Raw genomic sequence first — 21,144 nt, forward strand, 5'->3', positions numbered from 1 at the left:
AGGCGGGCGGTTGACGGGTGGATGTGATGGGTAGCCGGCAGGTAGTTTGGATCAAGGACGAGATGACGGCGTCATCGAAGTACCACGGGTGATGAGGTGGTTCTGGGGATGCTGATGCTGGTTGATGATACCGAGCAGAAGAAAAGTAAACTGCTGGTGGTTGAGTTGACAACAGGTAATGGAGAGAAAAGGTAGGCAAAGGGGTAAAAGAGGTAAGTAAAAGGTAAGGTAGCGAGGTCGAGAATGCGCCGCACCCAATTGTTTCAGGGCGAGTTCCCCTTCCAAGTTCCCATCACGCCACTGGCTCTGCGAGGGGTGTGGGACTTAATCAAGGCCGGCAGGAATCGCGCGGGGCAGAGTTGCACGGCAGAAGAGGCTAGAAGGAGCAATGCACCAAGCTACTGTCTTCACCGTCACTCTGAAAGATAAGGAAAGGGAGGGGTGATGGAAGACCTACAACGATAGCGATGATAGCTCTGTCCCATCCACCGCAGGAAATCAAAGCGGTCTGAAGACTGGACACGGGCAGGCAATTCCAAAAAAATGTCGAGTCTCAAAATTTTATTTCGGCCTCACCGAACTCGGGGGGCTGGACAAAGAAATGGACTCATAGTGCCAGCAAACACCAGCAGCTGAATTCCAAGCTGGTGTGGTTTCTCCTCCCCAAGCTCCTCCAAGCTGCTGCACGTCGACCCAAACGGCCAGGATATCCCAGCCTGAGCGGGCATGTTTTTGGGCGGCACGAAGTAATGATAACGATATGAGGTACAGCAGTGGTCAGCAAGCTCCTCCAGCTGTTACTGAAATGCCCGTTAACTGGTGCTTGAACGGCCCATTAGCTCTGGAGCTAGCAGCTAGCGTCGATCCCCCGCCCGGTCCGCCAAGAACCGACAAGGCCTTTCAGTGCGTCATCGACAGCGGTGACAGGCCGGGCGCTGCTTGGCGGTAACCTTGGGCAAAAACCTCGACAAAACAATTACTGCCATCTCCCACCGCCTTATTTTCAGGTGCAACTGCAGGGTTCCATCTCAGCATCCCCTCACGACGACGCTTCCCCAAAGCTCCAGTTATATAAACAAAATCCCATTTTTGACGTCGTCTTGGTTGTGGTCCTCGCTATCTTCTTGCATTAGTTCAGGCATTCATCAGGAAACTGGCCAGGTAGATATTTTGAAGACTGCTCTTCACCTGCTCTCTCATCTTTTTTCATTGCGAAACATTGTCGCAAAACCACGCGAGATCTTCGACGGGACTCTTGGCATCAAATACATCAAATACCCCCTGTACCCTGGTTGACGACCGCTTCCCGACTGCTGTCTTGTCTCGGAAATATTCCAGAAATCAATTTTGGAGGAAGTGAATACACTTTGCATATCGACGCCCCCGACCCTCTTTTTCCTGTATCTCTCGGCAGGCTAGGCATCTTAAGAGCGCAAAAAAAAGAAGAACCTGATTAGGCACCGTTAGGCTTCCTGCAACTCAACGTCCCCCATCGCCGTTGTCACCGCCCGCTCCAACACACCTCGCATCCGAAGCAGACCACGTCAAACCCACCACTTGCAACGTTCCGACAATGGCGGCACTACCCCCCGATACGATCCAGGTGAAGCGCAAACGTGGCATCGATGATGCCCCTGTCGACTTTCTCCGTGTGTGCCTCTAAACCTCGTCTATCCATGCGACCATCGCTGTACTGACCAACTGTGTATCGCAGGGGTCGATAGGAGCAAGCGGTATCGCATCATCTCTGAGGAGGTCGGCTGGGTCTATCAGCGCAAGCAGGTTGCGTCCGAGCAGGAAAAGAAGCCAAAACATGACGCCAGCCTTGGAGTTCCTACCATTGTGCCTACCCAGGAAGGCGATGAGAAGCGACTAAATCGCCCCAAGAAAACCCCCAGGGCCCCGAGCACCAATGCCTCCACGACGCTTGAGCCCGTGCCTGCGTTGGCGCCCGCAACAGTGCTGGCGCCGGAGGCATCCGATTCGAGCGACCAGACAGTTAACCTGCGTAAATTCCACTTGTCGAGGCCCAACTCGTCACAACCATCTGCTGGCGTGACCAAGAAGCGCGGTGCCACTGCCGTCTTTGTTGAGAGAGGCCCAAAGAGACAAAAGTCCGCAATCCTGACCCCCCAGGTTGTGAAGGAGATTCTCGACCAACCCAACCCAACACAATCCTCAACCAGTTCTTCGCCTGCCAAGGATTTACCTTCATCCTCACAAGAAGCGGAGAAGAAGCCCGTTGTCTACAAGCGACCAGGAACCAAACCTAGGAACAAGACATCAGCATCCGAATCGGGAACAACCTCGAAGCCCTCTGTACCCCCCTCCATGCACAATCGAAGAGCCGACATGGACGAGCTCTCCAGGGTTATGGATACCTGGACACTGGGTGAAATCAGCAAGAATCTAGACCGGGTGGAGCAACTCAATGCCAAATCGAAGTCCAGCCCAGCCAAGTCCCGGTTCCAACCAAAGGCACCCAAGCTCCGCTATCATGAGCGGCATCCGACAGAGAACGTGGCCCAACAGCAACGCGCTAAGGACCAAGCGGCCCCGGCTGCAGCTGCATCAACCTCTGCTATGGACATCGACATGATTGACACCTCGGACGACGATGATTATGTGATTGAGACGTACGAGCGTGTCCCCGTTGAGCGGCTGCGGGACCAGGCGGTACCAGCCCACCGTATCGGGTTGCTTGTTTTTGACAATGAGCCCGATGTCGCCGACTTCTTTTACGGTAATGATGATGAAACCGATGATGAGTTCCCTGAAGATGAGGATGACGAGAACGGTGAGCAGCTTGAAGCCCTCAGCAAAATGTACCGCAAACGCTAACAGCTCTGCAGCGGAGAACTACTATGCCCATGAATATCCCGACGAGGAGCTCGAGTGGAGCGATGAGTTTGATCACAACGCTTATCACTATGCAGCCCAAAATTTCTCAGAGAACGAGGAGTGGGACGACCGTGACTTTGCGGATGAAGCCTGGGATGCCGGCGACACAGTCAAGAACTTTTGAAGGGGCAACAAGCAGCGTGGATCTTATGAGTGGTGATCTCCAGAGTTCGATGGGGAAAGCATTTTATACCAGTTATAAAGAGGAAATGATACCCTGGGCATGTCCCGCGTTTAGTGTAGTTATTTACATGTTTTCTATGTCCAGTAAGTAGTCTTTGTTGTGTTGTGTAGTTGGTCAGGGCAGTGTGGTAAGAGGACTTGCGAGGTACCTGTTTGAGAATAGTTAGCTAGAAGGGAGATTTCCAGAGGAAACCTCCAGTAAATACTACGGGTGCATGGTCTAGTGGTATGATTTTCGCTTCGCATCCTTTCAAAAGGTGCGATTATATTGTGAACGGTCCCCGGTTCAATCCCGGGTGCATCCAAATTTCTTTTGCCCAACTTTAGTGTCAAGTAAGTTGACACTATTTTGGCTTTGTCTTTTTGGGGCTTGGTTTCGTTTGGTCACTAACCCACCGGCCTCCAACAGAAAACAATAGCACTTTGTGTGTTAATCCGCCAAGTCCGTTCTTTTAGGACGTGAGACATACAACTTCCAATTTCTCGGGCCCGTCGGAGAAGTCTTCACCACTTGGCCACTCTCATGCTTTTTTGGCGGTTCAAACACCAGTTTATGAGCCTCAAGCAACCTCACCTGTTTATTCCGTCGAAACCTGAGTTTACCATCGCATAACAATGGCCTTCGTTCCTGCCAAAGATAACACATCTCGCTAGGCTGCGTCATAGATATATCATGGGAAGGTACAAGGCTCTGTGTGGTGGAAGGAACATCCTGTAACCGCAAGTCTTTCGGCGCCGTCCACCGGAGCAGCTATCATTATGGCACATAAATCACTTCCACATCATGAGTTTTCCGCACGTCTTTCGGGAGAAATCGTCTGTTAAATCCTCGGGTCAGCCCAGAGTGACCCGCTACCACCTCGTCTCAACGGTAGTGTCGATTGACCATAAGCCCAGAATCCTCAAGTGGCGTTCCTCCGGCCCAGAGGCGTGTAGCTACACTGACTTATTATCGTGTTCCTCACCGCGGAGATAAAAGCAGTCCGGGACCCAGCCCTGACGGACAGGTATGTGGCTTCACAGTTCCCTGGACCCCTATAACACTAAGACCTTTTTTTCCAGCCGTCGTGTTGTCTCTGCCCGTTCGATAATATTTCGACTTTAAACTTTGGCGTGCCCGAGTCGGGATAGCCGGACCACACAGGGCAGCTGGTACTCTCTTAAGCTTGGTGTTGCCCCGGTCTCTTGGTAGCCTGGACTGGTCTTGTCGATCGATTTCTGCTTTTTGAGGTCTCTCACAAAGATCGACAACGGTGTTTTCCCTCCTAAACTTGAACGACGACCACGCCGACAACGCCGCCGCGATGAAGCTGTCCCGTGTTGGGGCCAGGCTGTTAGCTGCTGCCACGACGCTCGTCCCAGTGGTGGTGTTGGCTTGCGACGGTTGCTTCGGTCCCATTGAGGAGCATGTTTCAAAGCATGTGCGTGTCGTGAAACGCATGCAACCTGGGGCACTGGATGCGAGCTATGGTCCTACAAGGCCGTTGCAATGGGGGCAGTTGAATGTGTTGCATACAGTCAGTTGAGCTTCCCCTTCTATTTTCGCCGATACATGACACTTCTTACCGCAGTGACAACAAAGGATACTGTATGGGTCTCTGCTCACACGTTAGAACCAGTCCGATACCCACGGATGGCTATCCGGCCACATCAAGGAGGCGAATTATGGCGCAGACTGGGGCGACTATGTCTCGTTTGTGGCAAGCATGAAAAGGACGGCCGAAGACCTCAAGGTGGACCTACTTCTTGTAGACTCTGGAGATCTTCATGATGGTACTGGCTTGAGTGACTCTACTACACCAAATGGAGAGATATCGAATGAGATCTTTGTCCAGCAGACCGGATATGATTTGCTGACTCTTGGTGCGTTCCTTATTTCCATTCATTCCCAAATTTTCTCATCAGTTCATACTTACATCTGTGACTGAAGGTAACCATGAGTTGTATGCCTCCGAAGTGGCCTACCAGACATTCAACAATTTTAGCAGGGCCTGGGGTGACAAGTACTTGACTTCCAATGTAGAAATCATGAACCCTGACACTCAGGAGTGGGAGCACATTGGAAAGACGCACAAGTACTTTACTACAAAACATGGTATGTCGCTTCCCCATTTTCGGCTGGATAAGCGTAACTGATAGTCTTTCTCAGGTCTTCGCATCATGGCTTTCGGTGTTCTCTTTGACTTCACTGGTACGTGTCAGTCTTCACATCCGGAACGAGCATATCTAACCTGAGCAGCCAATACAAATGCCTCACGGATTACCAAGGCGGCGGATATGATCAAGCAGGACTGGTTCCAGCAAGCGGTTCATCATCCCAAACCTATTGATGTCTTCCTTGTTCTTGGCCACAACTCAGCACGTCCTGGACGCCAGGCCAGTACCTTGAAGACTGTCTACTCTGCCATTCGGGAGGCCCATCCTGACACTCCGATTCAGATATTTGGTACGTATTGTCTGTTCGCATAGAGTGAGAGAAACCAACGTATCACAGGTGGGCATAGTCACATGCGGGACTTTGTTGTCTATGACCAAAGCTCTACCGCTTCTGAATCTGGTCGATACTGCGAATCTCTTGGCTGGTTTTCCATGTCGGGCTTCAACTCTTCCAACAGCGGTTTTACTGGCCCTCTCAACCCCAAAGGCGTCCCCAACCCCAACCGAACGGCCGTTGTCGCCAACCCAGTGAACCCTACCCCCATCGACAAGAGGAGTAATCAAAAAACCTCTCCCTTCCTCTACTCCCGTCGGTATCTCGACTGGAACCGTCTTACCTTTGACTATCACGCCCCCGGCTCGCAGTTCCTCCACAACGACATTCTCTCCCGCCCCAACTTCATCTCCTCCCCCTCTAGCTCATCTAACAGCTCATCCCAGCTGAAACAACTCGGTGCTCAAATCTCGTCTAGTATCACATCCTACCGCCATCAATTGGGCTTGGGAAAGGTATATGGGTGCACGCCACAGACGTTTTGGGTGACCGGGGCGCCGTTCATGGCGCCGAACTCGATGTACACCTTTTTGGCGGACGCAATGGCCCATCAGATTCTGAACCCAAAGAGGGCAAAGGTTCCGAGGGTTCATATCAGCAATACGGGAATGGCGAGATTTGACTTGCACAAGGGACCGTTCACGATGGATGATAGTTATATCACCTCGCCGTTTCCCAGCTTGGTGGTGTATATTCCCGAGGTGCCATGGGAGATGGCGAGGGGGGTGCTGGAGCGGATGAATAAGAAGGGCGCGGGGCAGGGGAGGAGGGTTGAGTATAATACCACGTCTGTCGGTGACCCCAAGGGAAAGAGAGAATTTGGGGTCTGGCAAGGAGAGGAGTGTGTCAACCCACCGATTGAACAGTTTGGGGCTATGGGGAAGAGAAAGGTCTTGGGGAAGAGGGAAGAAATTATGGGGGTGCCGGTGGGTAATGGTGGTGGGGGAAGGCAAGAGGTGTTGGAGGTGGGGTATACGACCGAGGATGACTTTGGGGTGGACGGGGATGATACGATTCATGCGAGAATCGCCAACTATGCGATTCCGGCCTATTTTGGGACTACCGCTGGGTTTCCGGAGTGGAAGAAGGGGGGGAGGAAGGGACGGAGGCAGGAGCCAAGGGTGGTGGATTTGGTTTTTAATGATTTGTAAGTTTTCCTTCCCTGGGAAATGAATGTGTGGATATGGGCCGACAATGGACAGTATCAACGATGATCTACTTGCCGCACTTGGGGGGAACTACACGGCGGACGACATCAAGTTTTACATGGAGCCATCAAACTACACGCTGAGAGACTTCTTGGTACCATATGTGGAACAAAACTGGCAGGCAGGGATGCCGATGTGTGAGATTTCAAGGAGAAGGCCTCACGTTGGGTGAACGGGGGGGGGGGGCAAAGTTCTATTAGGTTTTTATGTTCTTCTTTTTATTTTTTGGGTGGCGTTGATGGGAGTGAAAAAGTAGGTACAGAAAAGCTGTGCGATATATGACTTTGAGTTGTGTTAATCTACGGATGGGAAAATCGAAGGAGGACGGCGATCCGGGTGATTATAGACATGAGTTTTTCGAACGAAATTTTAGAGCATTGACTTGGACTGTGATGTGGTGGGGAAATACAATAATGTTTAATGATCATTTGAACAATGGATGCACAGATTTTATCATGTCATGTATCTCTGATGCCCTAGAGGGCCCATCCCTAGCCAGTTCAAAAGCCTTGTTTTATCGGATATTGGTCATTTCTATCAGCATGGTGAAGAGACCTTGGCAACAATCCATCAATGATTTGCCTCCGGACCTTGGTTTTCATCCTCATACAAGTCAGCTATATTTCCTCGGCCATGTCTTGTGTGTCTTCTGACACGGTATCAGACCAGGACTTCTGCCTTGCATCTCGATACATATGTAGCGCTTCATCTCTTCGCGGTGGGATTCTGGTATTGTGGTTAAGATGGAGTCTGCAGTTGTCGACCTTGTCTATTTGATGGGTGTTGGGAATCGCAGGGTTTTCCTAACATGAAGCTCGGGGTTAGTTGGGTTTTGTTTGTGGTATAGGTAGATAGTCTTCGGGCTGTTTGAGTGTGGAGTGGATTATGCTAGGTAGAGGAAGGATACACAGGTAGTTCTTTGCAAGCTTTGAATGGTGTCCATTTTATTATTCGTGTTATTCTTTTCTCTTGTTTTGGGGAGTGTCTATTTTTCTATACATAGTGTTGCTTTTTTCCTTCGCGAGGGTGGGGGGTTGTCTTTCTACGAGTGTTTTTATGTTCAGAATCCGTGAGTGGTATTTATATTTATGTTTGACCTTGGCTACTGCATCAAGGATGGTGGTCCTCGGCAAGGCTCGAAGTGAGATGAAGAAACATCAGAGCTTGATATCTGGACAATTTTACTTAAGTTCTATGTGACTATACCCGTACTCTGATAACGGATAATGTTCAACTGTGGAATCTCATCATGTATATAGAGATCTTCCACCCACTTTAGGCAGGTGCCTGCCGAGTGTTGAACAGTGGAAGGCGCACCCAATGTCCATCTAATCTGTATGTTGCCTGCCTGTCCAGGTACAATGAGAATTTTGACTGAGGCAGTTGCGGTGTAGCTAGGCTGGGAAGGAACAAGACAGGGGCTGCCTTCCATCTCTGGCTGAGTAAAGGCGATGGTCAGGCTGCCAGTCTGGATGGACGCTTTCTCTCTTGCCGGTGTGCCCCCGCATGACTTTTCTATCCCAAGCATCTTCACCATCAATGTACGATCCCTGCCACCGCGCAATACACCATCAAGCGGCCTATTTACTGACAACATAACAGAAATTTTACTTCTAACCACGTCTCTAAACTGAAGCGGAAGCAGGTGTTTCATCTGAGGCAGTCGCCGACAAGCAGAGAACCAGTTTTCCAATTTCCCCAGCACAAGAGCATATCACTTGTTCCTTATCCCGACGCATGGCTGGTCGAATCAACAAAACAGACTGTCCAGACGATCTGCTGCCATCGAACCGCCATCGTCATCTTCAATGTGTTGATCAGTTCATGTCCTTGGATCAACAACTTGCTCGCCATATGTTCACCCCAACTTTTGACAACACTCCAACCCCATGAGCATCGAAACATGTGAACGGCGTGGCGAGTCGGGCTATCCAACCTGTCATCTTGCTGGCAATGCAGGTCTCGGCGACCGGCAACGGAAAGTGTCAGACATCTGAAAGGATGACACTGAGCGCTCGACGGTAAGGCGTGTATGTACAGTACATACCTGTTCAAACCTTACTCCAGACCGACAGACACTGACATAGCTGCTAGCCCCTGCCTCGCCTCCATCACAAGACAAACCCATTCACCGAGATCACGCCAGGCAGACCGTCCCCACCGGACTACTCGCATGTAGGCCGTTTGCCATTTGAGCTCTTTGCCGGAATGACGTCGCGGCGCGGCAACGGCTCAGCGTCGGTTGGCGGTGGCTAGAGAGCGTTTCTTTCGACGGTGCCTTTCGACGTGCCTTTCGACAGTGCGTCATTATAGCGATACTGGGTCAAGGCGGCTAGTGACACCTGTCCGGTCTCTGCCTGGGTTTCCTTGGTACCTGTCAAAGCAGCTGCCAAGCGATATCGCATTCTGAGATGAGATTGATGTGTTTTGGGGCAGATTTCCGGCAACTGACTAACCCCATAACAGCCTCGACCAGGTCTCGCAGGCAACAAGGCAATACCGGCTCGCGCCGTTGAATGACACCGGGACATTCGGCCTCTGCCACTTTTGCCCGCCGCGCCGACCGTCTTGTCCCTGTCTGCCGTTGTCACGAACACCTCGCTAGCGTCAAAAAAGCTTAACTCATGTTAAACCACAAGCTTGCCCCTGAGCTCCTGCTGCGCCCGTATCAGAGGCTAACAAGGGGCATGCATGGGGAGAACAAAGATCGTTTCGAACCCGATCATTCGATCGCCACTTTCTCGGCCTTCAATCCCTCTTCCGATACTTGTTCGTTATGTAGTTCAACAGCCAGGTCAGCGGCTAATGCCGGACAATGTGCTCACGATCGAGCTGTATCCTCACCTTTAGCAACGTCCAGAGCTACAGCTTCCAAATTGGATCGTCCCGAGTTTGGCTGCCCATGTTCGCATCGGTTAGGCAGTGCAGCTTTTCTTTCTGCTACCATAGTTCCCGCGTTGGTCATGAGGCAGATGTGGTGGCGGGGCATGATCCAGGAGGTCCGGCGGAAACCCGAAGCCTGTTCATTTGGGCGAGACATTTGACGCCTCCCGCTTGCTGACGCTGAAGATGAGAGAATATGTTCCCGGATACTCATTCTACCCCCATAGTGGCCCATCCCACACCGGGACCCGCAAGCGAAACCGACAAGTGTGCGGGTATACAAAGTCGTGACTGGTAATGACTGGTTCGGATGTGTCATTCAGCAAGACATTCTCATCTTGACAACCCTGTTCGCCAACCTCATTGCCGCCCTTTTCCTTCCCCACCCCTCACAAAACAACAACATGTCGCCGGGACAGGGCCAGCATTTTCACTAGCACACCCCATGCTTTGCTGCTGTCACCCACCGATCTCGGTAGCACAGATCTCCCTTTAGCTTGCTGTAGTGCTGCTCATCTGTCTACCCATCATGCCATTCCGTTTGTCGGTTTCTGCCAACATGTTGTTATATGTATGTAGGTAGAGACCTGTCGTGTTAGCAGGGATCGGGTGGAGGATGAGTCGACTTCCACGCGGAGCAAGTGCCGTCATTCACATGGAAGCCATGTATTCTGGTAAGGTTTTGTATAGTTTACTGATTTTTGGTTCTGGTAGTAGCAGACTCACCGGGTATGTGGGTGTGTCACCGAACAAGGACTCTCGGAACCACCCAACGACCGGGCAAGGTATCTGTTGTGGTTTCTCGGGTTCACTTGGCTTGAGACATTTTGTCAATTTGCTATGTGGTCAACCTCCGTCCCCTTCCCCCAGCCTGCCCGCCAACCCAGTCCAATGTGCTGGCACACACAGTAAATAGCCACAGGGCCTATCATCTTGGTATCATTTGCTTCGATTCGATTTCGGGTTGTGACCGACTGGCCTTTCCCATTTATTATCTATACTCCCGAGAGACAAAGAAGAAGAGTTTGCTGTTGTAAGTTTGGGAATAAGAAAAAGAAGGAAGAGAGTAAGGTTGGCACTGCGGAATAAGCGACAGGCAGGTGTGATGTATCCGCTGTTACACTTACACAAGACGACTCACGCGTTCGTTTTCGGCTGTGGGGCAGAGGGGGGTAGGGGGAATAGTTAGTACCTACCTACCCCAAGTGTGTGTTTTCTTTTGCTTTCGGTTTATTCAGGTAGTTTCTTCTTCTTGACCGCTTTCTTGGGTAGGGGTTAATCATGGGATTAATGCACAGTCTCTTTGTGTTTCATGACGTTTGGGGGGAGTCAAATGTGTGACCTGTTTTCGTCTTGCAGATTTTTTAGACAGAAAATCTGTAAAAATGGCATGATGGGTAGGTATCGTGATATACTACAGGTGGTGGAGGTTTTATTTCATGGAGGGAGCATTTTTCGGATAGCAGTGCTCCATGCTCTTTAGGTCAAGCAGTTCCCCTGTCCTGGTAAGAAAGGTACCTGAGGTAGGTAGCTCAGGTTCATTGTGGTTGTGTGGTGGCGGTTGTGTGTGTGTGTGTGTGTGTGTGTGTGGGTGTGGGGGGGACGACATATGCTTTGCTGTATATGCCATCTGAGGGGAAGTGTTGGAATGTACATGTCGTGGGTGGGTTGGGCAACAGTTTGGCCGAGATGGAAAGTAAGGTAGTTATGGGGGTATAAAGTGAGGCGTTTCTCGTTTCAGGAGTGGCGGTCTGTAAAGTGGTTGGGTCGTACATTTTCTCCTTTTTAGGCATTTCTGAGTGGGAAGATCGTGTGTACTCTTACTCTGATTTGTTGTTATTTATTGGTCTCCAGAGAAGGAGAGAAGGCTGGGTTGACCAGTTATTTTGGGGGTGGGGGGAGGTGTTGATCAACCTGTTCGTAGGTAGAGCCAGAAATTTGTGTGTGGGGGGGAGGATTTAGGTACTGCTAGACACCACATGCCCAGAAGCAAACAGTATTAAAGCGGAAAAGAAGCAAGCTTTCCCTAGGTAAGGTCCATGAAAACCCCCCTCCTTTCCCATAACCGGAACCGACGCAACCTCTCGACACGAACCATTGAGATCTCATCTACTCCATACTACCCGTCTGTAGTAGGTACATAAGTGAACGCCACAAAATGTACGAATGACACGATGAACAACGGGGGATGGGGACGCTATGCCCCTTCTGTCAGCACTTACAGTACAGATATTAGGCCTCATGCAGCAGCAGCTGCTGCTGCTGATGCTGCTGCTGCTGCCTAGGTGGGTGAGTTGAGTGGCGACGGGACTTCTCCTGCTTGTCTGCAGTATCCGTTGCTTCCGGGTGGTGGGTGAATACCTTGGAGGAAGGAAAACAGAGGCACGTTACATTCCGAGATCCTAGACCTGCCGATTGTTTTCCCAAAACCCTGCGAGGCATGTCTTGGGTGATCTGAGACAGGAAGAGCTGTCCTCGCTCGATTTATTACCTTCGCTTGGAGGCACAACTAGTGGATGCAGGTGTCGGCAGCTTGCACGGTAGGAGGGCGATTAGTGGTTTGCCCCTGTTGAGGTGCATGTCCGTGTGGGTGAGATTGACGAGGTGGTTTTGGCAGGTGATTGTTTGCCTGGTCCTGAATGCTTTCGTCCATGTGATGAATCTGTTGATTTGATGTGTTTCGATGATGGTTGGTTTGCAAAGCATTGTCACGATGCAAAAGCATAATATTGAGATATACAATTTGTTTTCAATTTTTGAGTATTCTCTTTCTCTCTCTCTCCCACCGCGTCTTTGCAGCGCTCCTTCTTTCTACCCTATATATAAAACCCCTTTGGAAGCGTGTAATAACGCCTGTATTCTAGATATTCTAGACCCTTTTTTTCTCCCCAAAAAGTAGTAAAAGAAGTTTCCAGAAAATCTTGCTTCTCCCCTCGCCATCTTCAACACTTGAGAAAAACGTGTGTGAGAACGTTTGGTATCTCTCTAGAAATACAAGCAACAATGAGGGAAAAACACCAAAAAGTTCTCAGCCTCGAGTCAAACTCCTTTCTGCGACTTGATACCCCAAAAGCCTAAACAGAGACGCCGGAAAATGACAATGGTAAAAATGCTGATGACAAAAAATGTAAGGCAGAATCCATCATGCTTTCCAGCAGTTAAACGCCTCCCTTAAAGGGGAAAAAAAAAGGAAAAAAGAAAACCAAAAGAAAAAAAAAAAGAAAAAAAAAAAGAAAAAAGAAAAAGCGCAAGGCCGGACTTGTTGTTTGATAAAATACATCTGAAAAATAAACCGCGGCCGGAAACAAAAGGTCCAGACCAGCCCAAAAGGTCGAAGAGAAAAAGACGTTGAACAAAGAAAACAAAAAAAGCCGTTGAGATCATTCTCAATTTCGCGGCAAATAGGCGACCGGTGGTGCTAGGGTGCTAGCCGAACCGTTGACGTCGTGTTCGGTTAAACGCTGCCCCGACTCATGCTGACGGCGTGGCGGCGCTTAAGGCTCTCCAGGTCATCCTCGTAGGCGCTGCCGTCTCCATCGCTCATGGGGCTGTCCCGCTTTCCAAGGCCCATGTCGTATTCGCCGCGCTCGGTAGAAGTGAGAAGCTTGCCGTCGGCGTTGCGGCCCGCCGAGGACATGGCATCCGATTCGGCGCGCGCGTTATTAAGCATAACGGGGAGCTGGCGCCGGCGGGCGTTGATGAACCAGTTGGAGATTTGATCTGGTTGTCAACGGTTAGTGGTGACCATGAACAAACGGTGTGGCGTTACTCACTCATTTGGAGGCCCGTTTGGCGCATGAGCTCCTGCTTCTCATCCTCGGTCGGGTATGGGTGGTGCAAATGAGCGACGAACCAGGCACGAAGCTTATCTGTCGTCTCCTTGGGCAAGTTCCCGCGACGCTTGCGCTGCTTGTTCTCGCCGTTCATGCCCATGCCTCCCAGCTCACCAACGCGCATGTACTCTGGGTAGCCCGAGCCGTAACCACCGGCCGAGAAAGGGGTGCGGTCGAAAGGCCCAACAGAGCTCATTGAGAGCGACTGAACGCGCGAGGGATGGTGGTAGCCAAAGTAGGCGCTAGATCGGTGGTGAGAGGGGTAGCCCTCCCCGGAATTGGAGCTAGAGTGGCCTCCCATGATGTGACGAAAGTTGTCGGGATAATCATCCTCGCTTGAAGGACCACGAATCCGAGGCATCGTCGCCGAGCGCTGATCAAAGTTCATGGTGGGAAGCCTTGGCAGGGTAGGCCGACTCATGTATCGGTCTGAAGATTCGATGGGTGCTGACTCCCTCATGGATGGGAGATTTCGGTGCGAGGCGTAGGGGCTTCTCCGAGATGGGCTCCTCGCCCAGGTCTCGTTCAAGGACCTGGAAGCGATGGCGGGCGACATTCCCCGGCCTCCGTGATACTCTCGCTGAGGGCTGGGGTACACTCTTGGGATCTGGCTTCCACGCTCATCCCTGTCTTCCCCGACCGACAACCGCCTGCGCTTGTTCTGGTTTGGTGAATGTGTGTAGGAAGGTGGAGTGATGGCGCCAGCTGGGTATCCTGCAACAGGTGATGCTACCGAGGATGGTACTCTAGTGTTGGCGTCTGAAGGCCTCGACTGCATCGAAAGCTCAGGAATCATCTGGTTCTCTTGTTAGCTGACCACGACCACCGAATAAACATTCCCGGGTCAATTACCTGTCGAATCGAGGGGAGAGCAACCCTCTCGGGCTCACTCGGCCTTCTCGAGTTGAAGCCATAATCGGCTTGTCTGTGCTCGTCCCAAGCAAACTCACGCTTGAACGCAGAGTGAGGGGAAGGTTGGGCCATGGCGATCATCGACATGGTGTTGTAGTTTTCGGTTTCTTGTCCGCGAACACGATAAGAGGATGCTGAAGGGCTATATTCCATGTGGAACAAATAGAGCAAAACTGTTTCAGATGCCTGCTACACAGCGAGCAACTTTCTATGAGAAAGATCGAAGGCGAAAACTTGGCTCTCTCGGTGATGATATGATGTCAGGAGGTTGGAGAGTTCAGCAGAAGCGAAGAAGTGGTGATGTTTCGAGTCCTGCCGAGTTCAGAATGGGATGATGATGATGTATCGATGCAATGAAGCAGGGAGGTTTGGATGAAAGGGGGCGAGTGATATGAGTCCTTTTGTACAGCGTGCCGGTTGCGTCCCAGGTGCCAGGACCGCCTTCCCAAATCTCGATTTAAGTTGACGATTGGATACAATGGGTTTTGACGCACAGATGGCGTACCCAAATAAAAAAAATAAAAAAAGAGTTGCTAGACAAAGTGTCGACGCAGTCGCAACGGCGGGAAGCTTAATTCGAAACCGCTACTATCAAGAAGCGAACAGGTCAAGCTATCCAGGCTAGAAAGGTCAGCAAATTCCCTAGTGGTCTCCGAGAGACATTGGGCGCTGGTTGAGGGAAAACGGTCCGCTCATCGATAGTCGAGGCTTTTGCAGCTTTGGTGAGAGGGCGGAAGCAAGTTTTGAGGAAAGGCAAGGAAGAGGCTCAACGGGAGTTATATTAAAAGCTGGAGCAGGTTGAGATCGTATGGGGCCACCCTAACGCACAACAAGGCCGGGCATGCGAGCAGGGGGGCGAGGATGACATCGACACCAGCCAGGGGGGGAACCAGGACAAGCAGCTGGTCCAGAGAGTACGAGTACGTATTGTGGATAGCTGTCTGTACAATACGCCCTGTACTGTAAATACAGACGGAGTGAGAAACAGAACAGAGACAGACGGGCAGGTCGGCAGGGCGGGAGGACAGGGTCAAGGGCAGTTCGGCTGTGGCCCGGTCCTTGGAGCATGGGGTGGGGGAGGGAAGAACCAGTGTGGAGTGTGAGAGCCGGGTTTGCCAGTTGCCAGACGGAGAGCACTGCGTTATTGGGGAAGTGATAGGATAGCGTTCTGCAAGACCGCGTAAGGTCCCTAGTGTAGGGCCTTTTTCGAACAATGTGAGAAACCCCGGGTCCGAAAGACAGGAAACGGACGGCAACAGTGTCATGTAACCCTCCCCTCTGTCTGCTTGCTGTCTGCTGCTGCGTCAGCGGGTCAGGGCCTGCGGCAGCAATGGGGTGGCGTTGCCTTGGTGTGGTGGTTGTGGTGGTGGTGGTGAATGATGGTGATGGTGGTGGTGGGACAGCGGCGAGATTTTCCAGACGGGATTCCTGAAGCTTTGGGAGGTGCAGTTGTCGTGCCGGGGATGGTGCTTCTCCTCGTTGTAGCAAGTAGCAAGGCTTGAGAGAGGGAAGACGAGGCCCATGTGAGAAGGTACTCCGTGCTCCGTGCATGGGGGATTGTACTGTACAGTACCGAGGAACAGGAGCAGGAGACGGGCCAAGTGCTAGAGAGGTAAGGTAGGTAGGTAGGGGAGATGCACGAGACGTTGGCCGACAGGGGTCTTCGCTAAGACCCATGGACAGCCTACTCCCTCCCCGGCACCCCCCGTCATGGTTTCGGTGGGCCACCCCCAGTCTCCTTGCACGACGGTTGGCGAAGCTAGATGAAATTGCCCGATGGAAGAAGATTCTCTGACAGGGGGATCCCTTCCACGCGTGCCATCGCATCTGCAGACACGCCCTCCCAGCCCAGTGCGTGCACCAATTCACAGTCCACTGCACCACGCCAAGCAGAGCACACGGGAGTTGTGTCCTGTTCGAGCTGCTCGGAGGAAGCGCCGTAGCTTTCCGCTGGGTCCTGCGCACTTTTTGACAACATACCACACTCCCACAGCCATCTCAGCCCTGCCTCTTTTGGTGAATGACAACCCGGGAGACGAACACACTCCCATGCCCGTGGCCGGCGGTGACGTGCGGAACCAGCCCGGCGAGTCTCCTGAAGGAGAACAACGACTGATTGATGAGAGCAGAGCAGAGCAGCAGGGCAGCCCGAGGGTGTGGAATGAAACGACAGTCTTAGCTGACTAGGAACAGTGAAACTTGCCGTTCACGGGCTCACCCACGGCGCTGGGTGCTGTCTGGACTCAACTGTAAGTGATGTGATTAGCTAGGAGCATGGGAATGTGAATCGTGAAATGTGAACCGCAATTCCGAAAGCCCATGCACCGCGTAGTGTGAGGTCATGGCGTGGTGTTGGTGCTGCGGCTAGCATATTCAGTGGGTGCCTCGGTGCCTGACTGTCATTCGGCGACTGCCTGACTACTGACGTGATGTGGATTTCAAGTGGTTTCTGCATCCCCAGAAGTTGAGTTTGCTTTTGCTGTCATTTCGATCCCGGTTGACTAAAGTCCGAAAAGCATCGGACTGGAGATAAATTGCTCGCAAAGGGCCGAGTTTGGTGCTGTGAACTGGCCTGGCATTGGTTGGCATCTGGACACTGTCTGCCACTGCAGCCACACTACACTACTGCTCCCTAGGAGCACAGGGCACCCTCTGCACAGTGACCTGGAATCCCTTCTGACCGGCCAGAGCCAAGCGCCGGCAACCGCGACTTAACAACTAGAGCGGGATAATCAAAAGTCAAATGACAGATCAGTAATCTGTTTGCCGCGCCATGATTCAGATCATCACTCAAATATTAGCACGGGCTATCAAGCCACCCGTTCCTGGCGAAACCCGGCGAGCGAGAGCTGTCACTGAGCAAAAGCCGGAAGTGGGGTGGGGTGGTGGGGTGGGGGGGATGCGATCGTAGCTGCCAGATCTGACTTGATTTTTTGACATTTCAAGTGGGGGGACCACCATCAGGCAGGTGAGGCAGGCGGGCAACCTGGAAGCTCGTCATCGAAATTCCAAAGTTCCCTCCTCCTTTGCCTCCCATATTTCATAATCATACCTACCCTATTCCTCACCCCATCGATCACGCCAGTCTCGGCCGGGTCAGCATGCCGTACACGTACACTACACTACAACTACCAACGATCTGCGGGGAGTGCCGTCCCGCCATGGTTTGATAGCAGCAGCCAGGAGGCACATTGTTGGATGGCTGTTGCTTTTGCCCGGTAACGACAGGTCTAGCAATCCGCCATATCACAAACCCCCAAGCCGAGATTGGCCAACTGACGCTATTTGTAGGCACCGAGACGCTTCCTGCAGGTCCCAATCCTCTGGACCTCGAATGAAGATTTCGGGACGGGTTGGTTCAGCTACCATCTGCTTGGGCCGCAGGCAGCTTATCTGGACGAGAGGGGACCGAGGACAGCCGATCTTCCGCGCCGATCGTCACAAGCCATCAAAGCCCAAAAGCCTATCTATCTTACCAACCCAGCCTGTCGGAACAGCCTCCGATGGATGGGAACTGTATTTCCTTCCGCCTTTCCGTCGTGGTGCGACGCAGCGACTCTGTGCGTGCTGCACATCAGACGCGGTCGATGCCTCTGGTTTGAAAGTCTATGTATGTTCATGAAAAGCGTCGTCGTCGACACATGCCAAGTAGAGGTTTTGTTGATTACACATTTGGCAAGGCGTTCGGGCACCAGTTCGATCAATTAAGGTGAGATTGTGAGACATCCTGGCCATGTATGCCATCGGAACCTGGCGATTGGCTGCTCGGTGAGCCTGTGGGGGTCAGCAACGGTCATGAAACTAATTGCCGGGCTCTGATCTAGATTGCGATTGGTCCCCTCAGATCTGTCAAAACAAACTGGGAAGTTCTCTGGTCAGGTCCCCGAGTGGAAAGCCAACATCCAGACATCAACACACGGCCCTCCGGATTGCCCATCCGTCCCGGCAATTGCGTGCAGTCCTTCGCCGTCTTCATCGCCGTCTCTCTGGCACCGGATCGACGAGCACTTTCATCAACTGGTGACGGACAAACCACGGCAACGGACCTTACTACCTTGCTCTGCGGAACCATTGCACACCGGCGACGCGCCAGCCTGCTGACGTTTCAACGTCTTATTAATATCAACCTTCTGCCAGGCTCGACTAGCTGCATGACTTGGGCGTCGGAGCTACATTCCAGATGTGCACAGTTAGGGAAAGTGCGTGAAACACATTTAGACCAAGCGCTGTGGAAGAGAAGGCAGAAGGCTACCGCCTGCCCTTCCATGTCACGGTGGAAGTGTCCTGTACAACCGTCTGTCCTCCAGCTCGTGGGAAATCTATGTATCCTCGTGTTTTACACGTCAAGCGGTGAGGAGCTCAGCCGACTCACACATGACACCTGGGGGCCAATCAAGACCTGCGCCAATACTCTGGGCTATCCAGCCATCACACAAGTGTTCAATGGATTGCTGCACAAGACCGGACGGGGAAAGGCAGCGAGTATCCTCATAATATCGACTGCCTCGGAAACCACAGCACGTCTACCCCCCAAGACTGCCCACAGCTGCTCGGCTCGATTTGCCATTGTGCGGACGATCGATCTCTGTCAAGCAGTGGCATCTGTGGCGTCTCTCGCGACCTCAGCTGAGGGGGAGGGCTTGTCATATATATGAAGCAGCAACCGCCCCCAGCTGCACGTCAGTTCCGAAGAGACCGCTGCGCCGTGGGCAACCCCCCCGCCCACTACCCAACAACGAACCAATATGGGTTGCACACAGATCGGTGTCCCGTCAGGATGTTGGGGACTGACGCGGGGAAGATGCGATTCGTAGTGGCACAAGCTGGCTGGGCTCTGGCTGCTGACTCCTAGTGTCCTGTATAGAGGTTTCCGGCTTCATCAGACGCGGAGATCTCGCATCCAAGACATTTGCTAGGCCGAATGTGCCAGCACATACATGCTGCACGATCAAGACCATCGTCACTTCAAATACCTGACAAAATGCCCTGTACGCCCCGAAGAACTACAACTGTTCTGGGCGGAGCGTCGTCCATCCTAGTCGACTGGACCACCAACAACCTTCCCCAACCACCACTACCGCTAACCACCATCCCGATAACACCCCGCCATTGCCGCTCCGATCGGCTAGAATCAACCGAGAAGTTGCTCCACCAACGTGGTAGCAGGTGTGAATCCAGGATTCCAGTTCATCCCGCCTGAAGCTGTTCCTCCTGGGCTGCAGGTGAACATTGAAACGGCCCTTGATGCTTCACCACTGTCTCTTCACGTACGATGTTTCTGCGCAACAGATGGAGCGCCTACATGGGTCGAGATAGTAGACCTGGCCTCCAATTTCTGGCCGACATTGCTTTGTAAATTTCAACGACACCTTACGAGAAACAGGTCAGGAGAGCCACATATTACATGCCATGTCGTGCAAGCTGGCGAGTTGATCGAGGCTCCGAACACGAAGGGGTTGAAATTCGACTTGCTGCCCAACATTATTGACAGAGAGGCAACTGGTGTTTCCTCGTTCGGTGACGTACATATTCGTAGGTGTATGACAGTAAGCCTATTTTCTGCCGGTACCCCCAAAGGGCAGCTCAAATTGTGCGGTTGTCGTCCAACGCCGAGGCTTACGTTCTCTGTTGGTGAGAGGTCCTTTCGTCTGTCACCTGACAGCACCATGCTCCGCAAGCCGTCTTTGGAACGAACCACACAGCCAGGGCCAGGCAATCTCGCAAGCGCCATCCCTTCTAGGACAGGCGCGAGGCTATTCCGAACCGTGTCGTCCCCGTGTCGTCCCCGGGTCACCCCCGGGTCGCGTCCCGCTTCGTCCCATCTTATGGCCGCTCAGTCAGCATCATGACGGGCAACTGCGGGTGCTGGATTCTTGCGCAACAATTTCTGGAATGGACAGGGGAAAAGACGCGATGTCTGACCCAGGGGGGCTCGCCAAGAGGAGTTAGGGAAACAAAAGTCAACTGGGGAGGGCATTGCCCGCACCAGGGGTACCCCTGATTTCGCAGACAGACCGGGGTGCCGCTCTGTACGGTACGGTAATTCAAGTGTAATAATACAGATGATGACACTTTGCGCAGGATGGACAACGCGGACAAGCGGACAAGCCAGCAAGAAACCCCCGCTCGGAAGGTGAGCAATACCTGACTCTCTTTGCCGGATCATCAACCGCAGCAACCAGTAGTGCTCCGACCCCCGAGCCGGCCAAATCTGGACATTGATACATAAGGCCCGGCGCCCACATCCCGGCCTGTCAATGCTTGTCATTGACCCTGACCGGGGTTACAGAAAACGATTTACACGGGACAGTCTCGGCGATCCTCTCATCAGCAAGCTCACTGACATCAGAACCGGTCACAGGGAGGAGCGCATCCGATGGTTTGAGAATCTGGTTGCAGCATATGCATCTCTATTCCAAAGGCATCAATCGAACAATCGATCTTTTTCAGCTTCCCAAGATCGGGCCACTGCAGCCGTCATTGGCCAGCTGTGTTCGGAGAAACCATAGCAGTTGATTACCACGCCAAACCGATGACAAGGCGTGGGGACAGCAAATGCATCCTTGTTTGGGCCGAGTCGTCAACTTTACGGATATTGATGAGAGCAACAAAATCAGCAAACAGGCAGGCCCCTAGGCTACCGTAAGGATCTCACGGTGTTGCGGGAAATCTTGCCGTCTAGTGCCCCCCGCGGCTCAACCCTGGGGCAACGCTCAGACGGCATAGTGCTCCG

At 52.3% G+C, this 21,144-nt stretch overlaps 4 protein-coding genes and 1 non-coding gene across 5 annotated transcripts; 3 read left to right on the forward strand and 2 right to left on the reverse strand.

The window, feature by feature from the left end:
- Positions 1–51: 51 nt before the first annotated feature.
- QC763_0107650 (uncharacterized protein) lies at positions 52–728 on the reverse strand (the record flags this gene model as incomplete). The annotated part of the gene is made up of 2 exons (XM_062906465.1): positions 52–150; positions 627–728. 2 exons carry the CDS (start codon positions 726–728, stop codon positions 52–54), a joined length of 201 nt encoding a protein of 66 aa, XP_062761855.1.
- A 467-nt stretch (positions 729–1,195) lies between these two features.
- QC763_708610 (uncharacterized protein) lies at positions 1,196–3,149 on the forward strand. Its single transcript, XM_062915855.1, has 3 exons — positions 1,196–1,649; positions 1,715–2,797; positions 2,853–3,149. Exons 1-3 carry the CDS (start codon positions 1,574–1,576, stop codon positions 3,023–3,025), a joined length of 1,332 nt encoding a protein of 443 aa, XP_062761856.1. The 5' UTR covers positions 1,196–1,573; the 3' UTR covers positions 3,026–3,149.
- Positions 3,150–3,293: 144 nt separating this feature from the next.
- QC763_0107670 lies at positions 3,294–3,389 on the forward strand. Its single transcript has one exon. It is a non-coding gene; the product is annotated as a tRNA-Ala (tRNA).
- Positions 3,390–3,869: 480 nt separating this feature from the next.
- QC763_0107680 (uncharacterized protein) lies at positions 3,870–7,114 on the forward strand. Its single transcript, XM_062906466.1, has 8 exons — positions 3,870–4,091; positions 4,147–4,601; positions 4,704–4,947; positions 5,015–5,179; positions 5,234–5,275; positions 5,324–5,530; positions 5,579–6,722; positions 6,778–7,114. The coding sequence occupies exons 2-8, from the start codon at positions 4,389–4,391 to the stop codon at positions 6,953–6,955; spliced, it is 2,193 nt and encodes a 730-aa protein (XP_062761857.1). The 5' UTR covers positions 3,870–4,091; positions 4,147–4,388; the 3' UTR covers positions 6,956–7,114.
- Positions 7,115–12,408: 5,294 nt separating this feature from the next.
- On the reverse strand, positions 12,409–15,157 carry CUP9 (homeodomain superfamily). Its single transcript, XM_062915856.1, has 2 exons — positions 13,440–15,157; positions 12,409–13,386 (listed from the first exon to the last, which is right to left on the reverse strand). Exons 1-2 carry the CDS (start codon positions 14,293–14,295, stop codon positions 13,121–13,123), a joined length of 1,122 nt encoding a protein of 373 aa, XP_062761858.1. The 5' UTR covers positions 14,296–15,157; the 3' UTR covers positions 12,409–13,120.
- Between the last annotated feature and the right edge of the window lie 5,987 nt (positions 15,158–21,144).

Source organism: Podospora pseudopauciseta (genome assembly GCF_035222475.1).
Source record: "Podospora pseudopauciseta strain CBS 411.78 chromosome 7 map unlocalized CBS411.78m_7, whole genome shotgun sequence".
Lineage (NCBI taxonomy): Eukaryota > Fungi > Ascomycota > Sordariomycetes > Sordariales > Podosporaceae > Podospora > Podospora pseudopauciseta.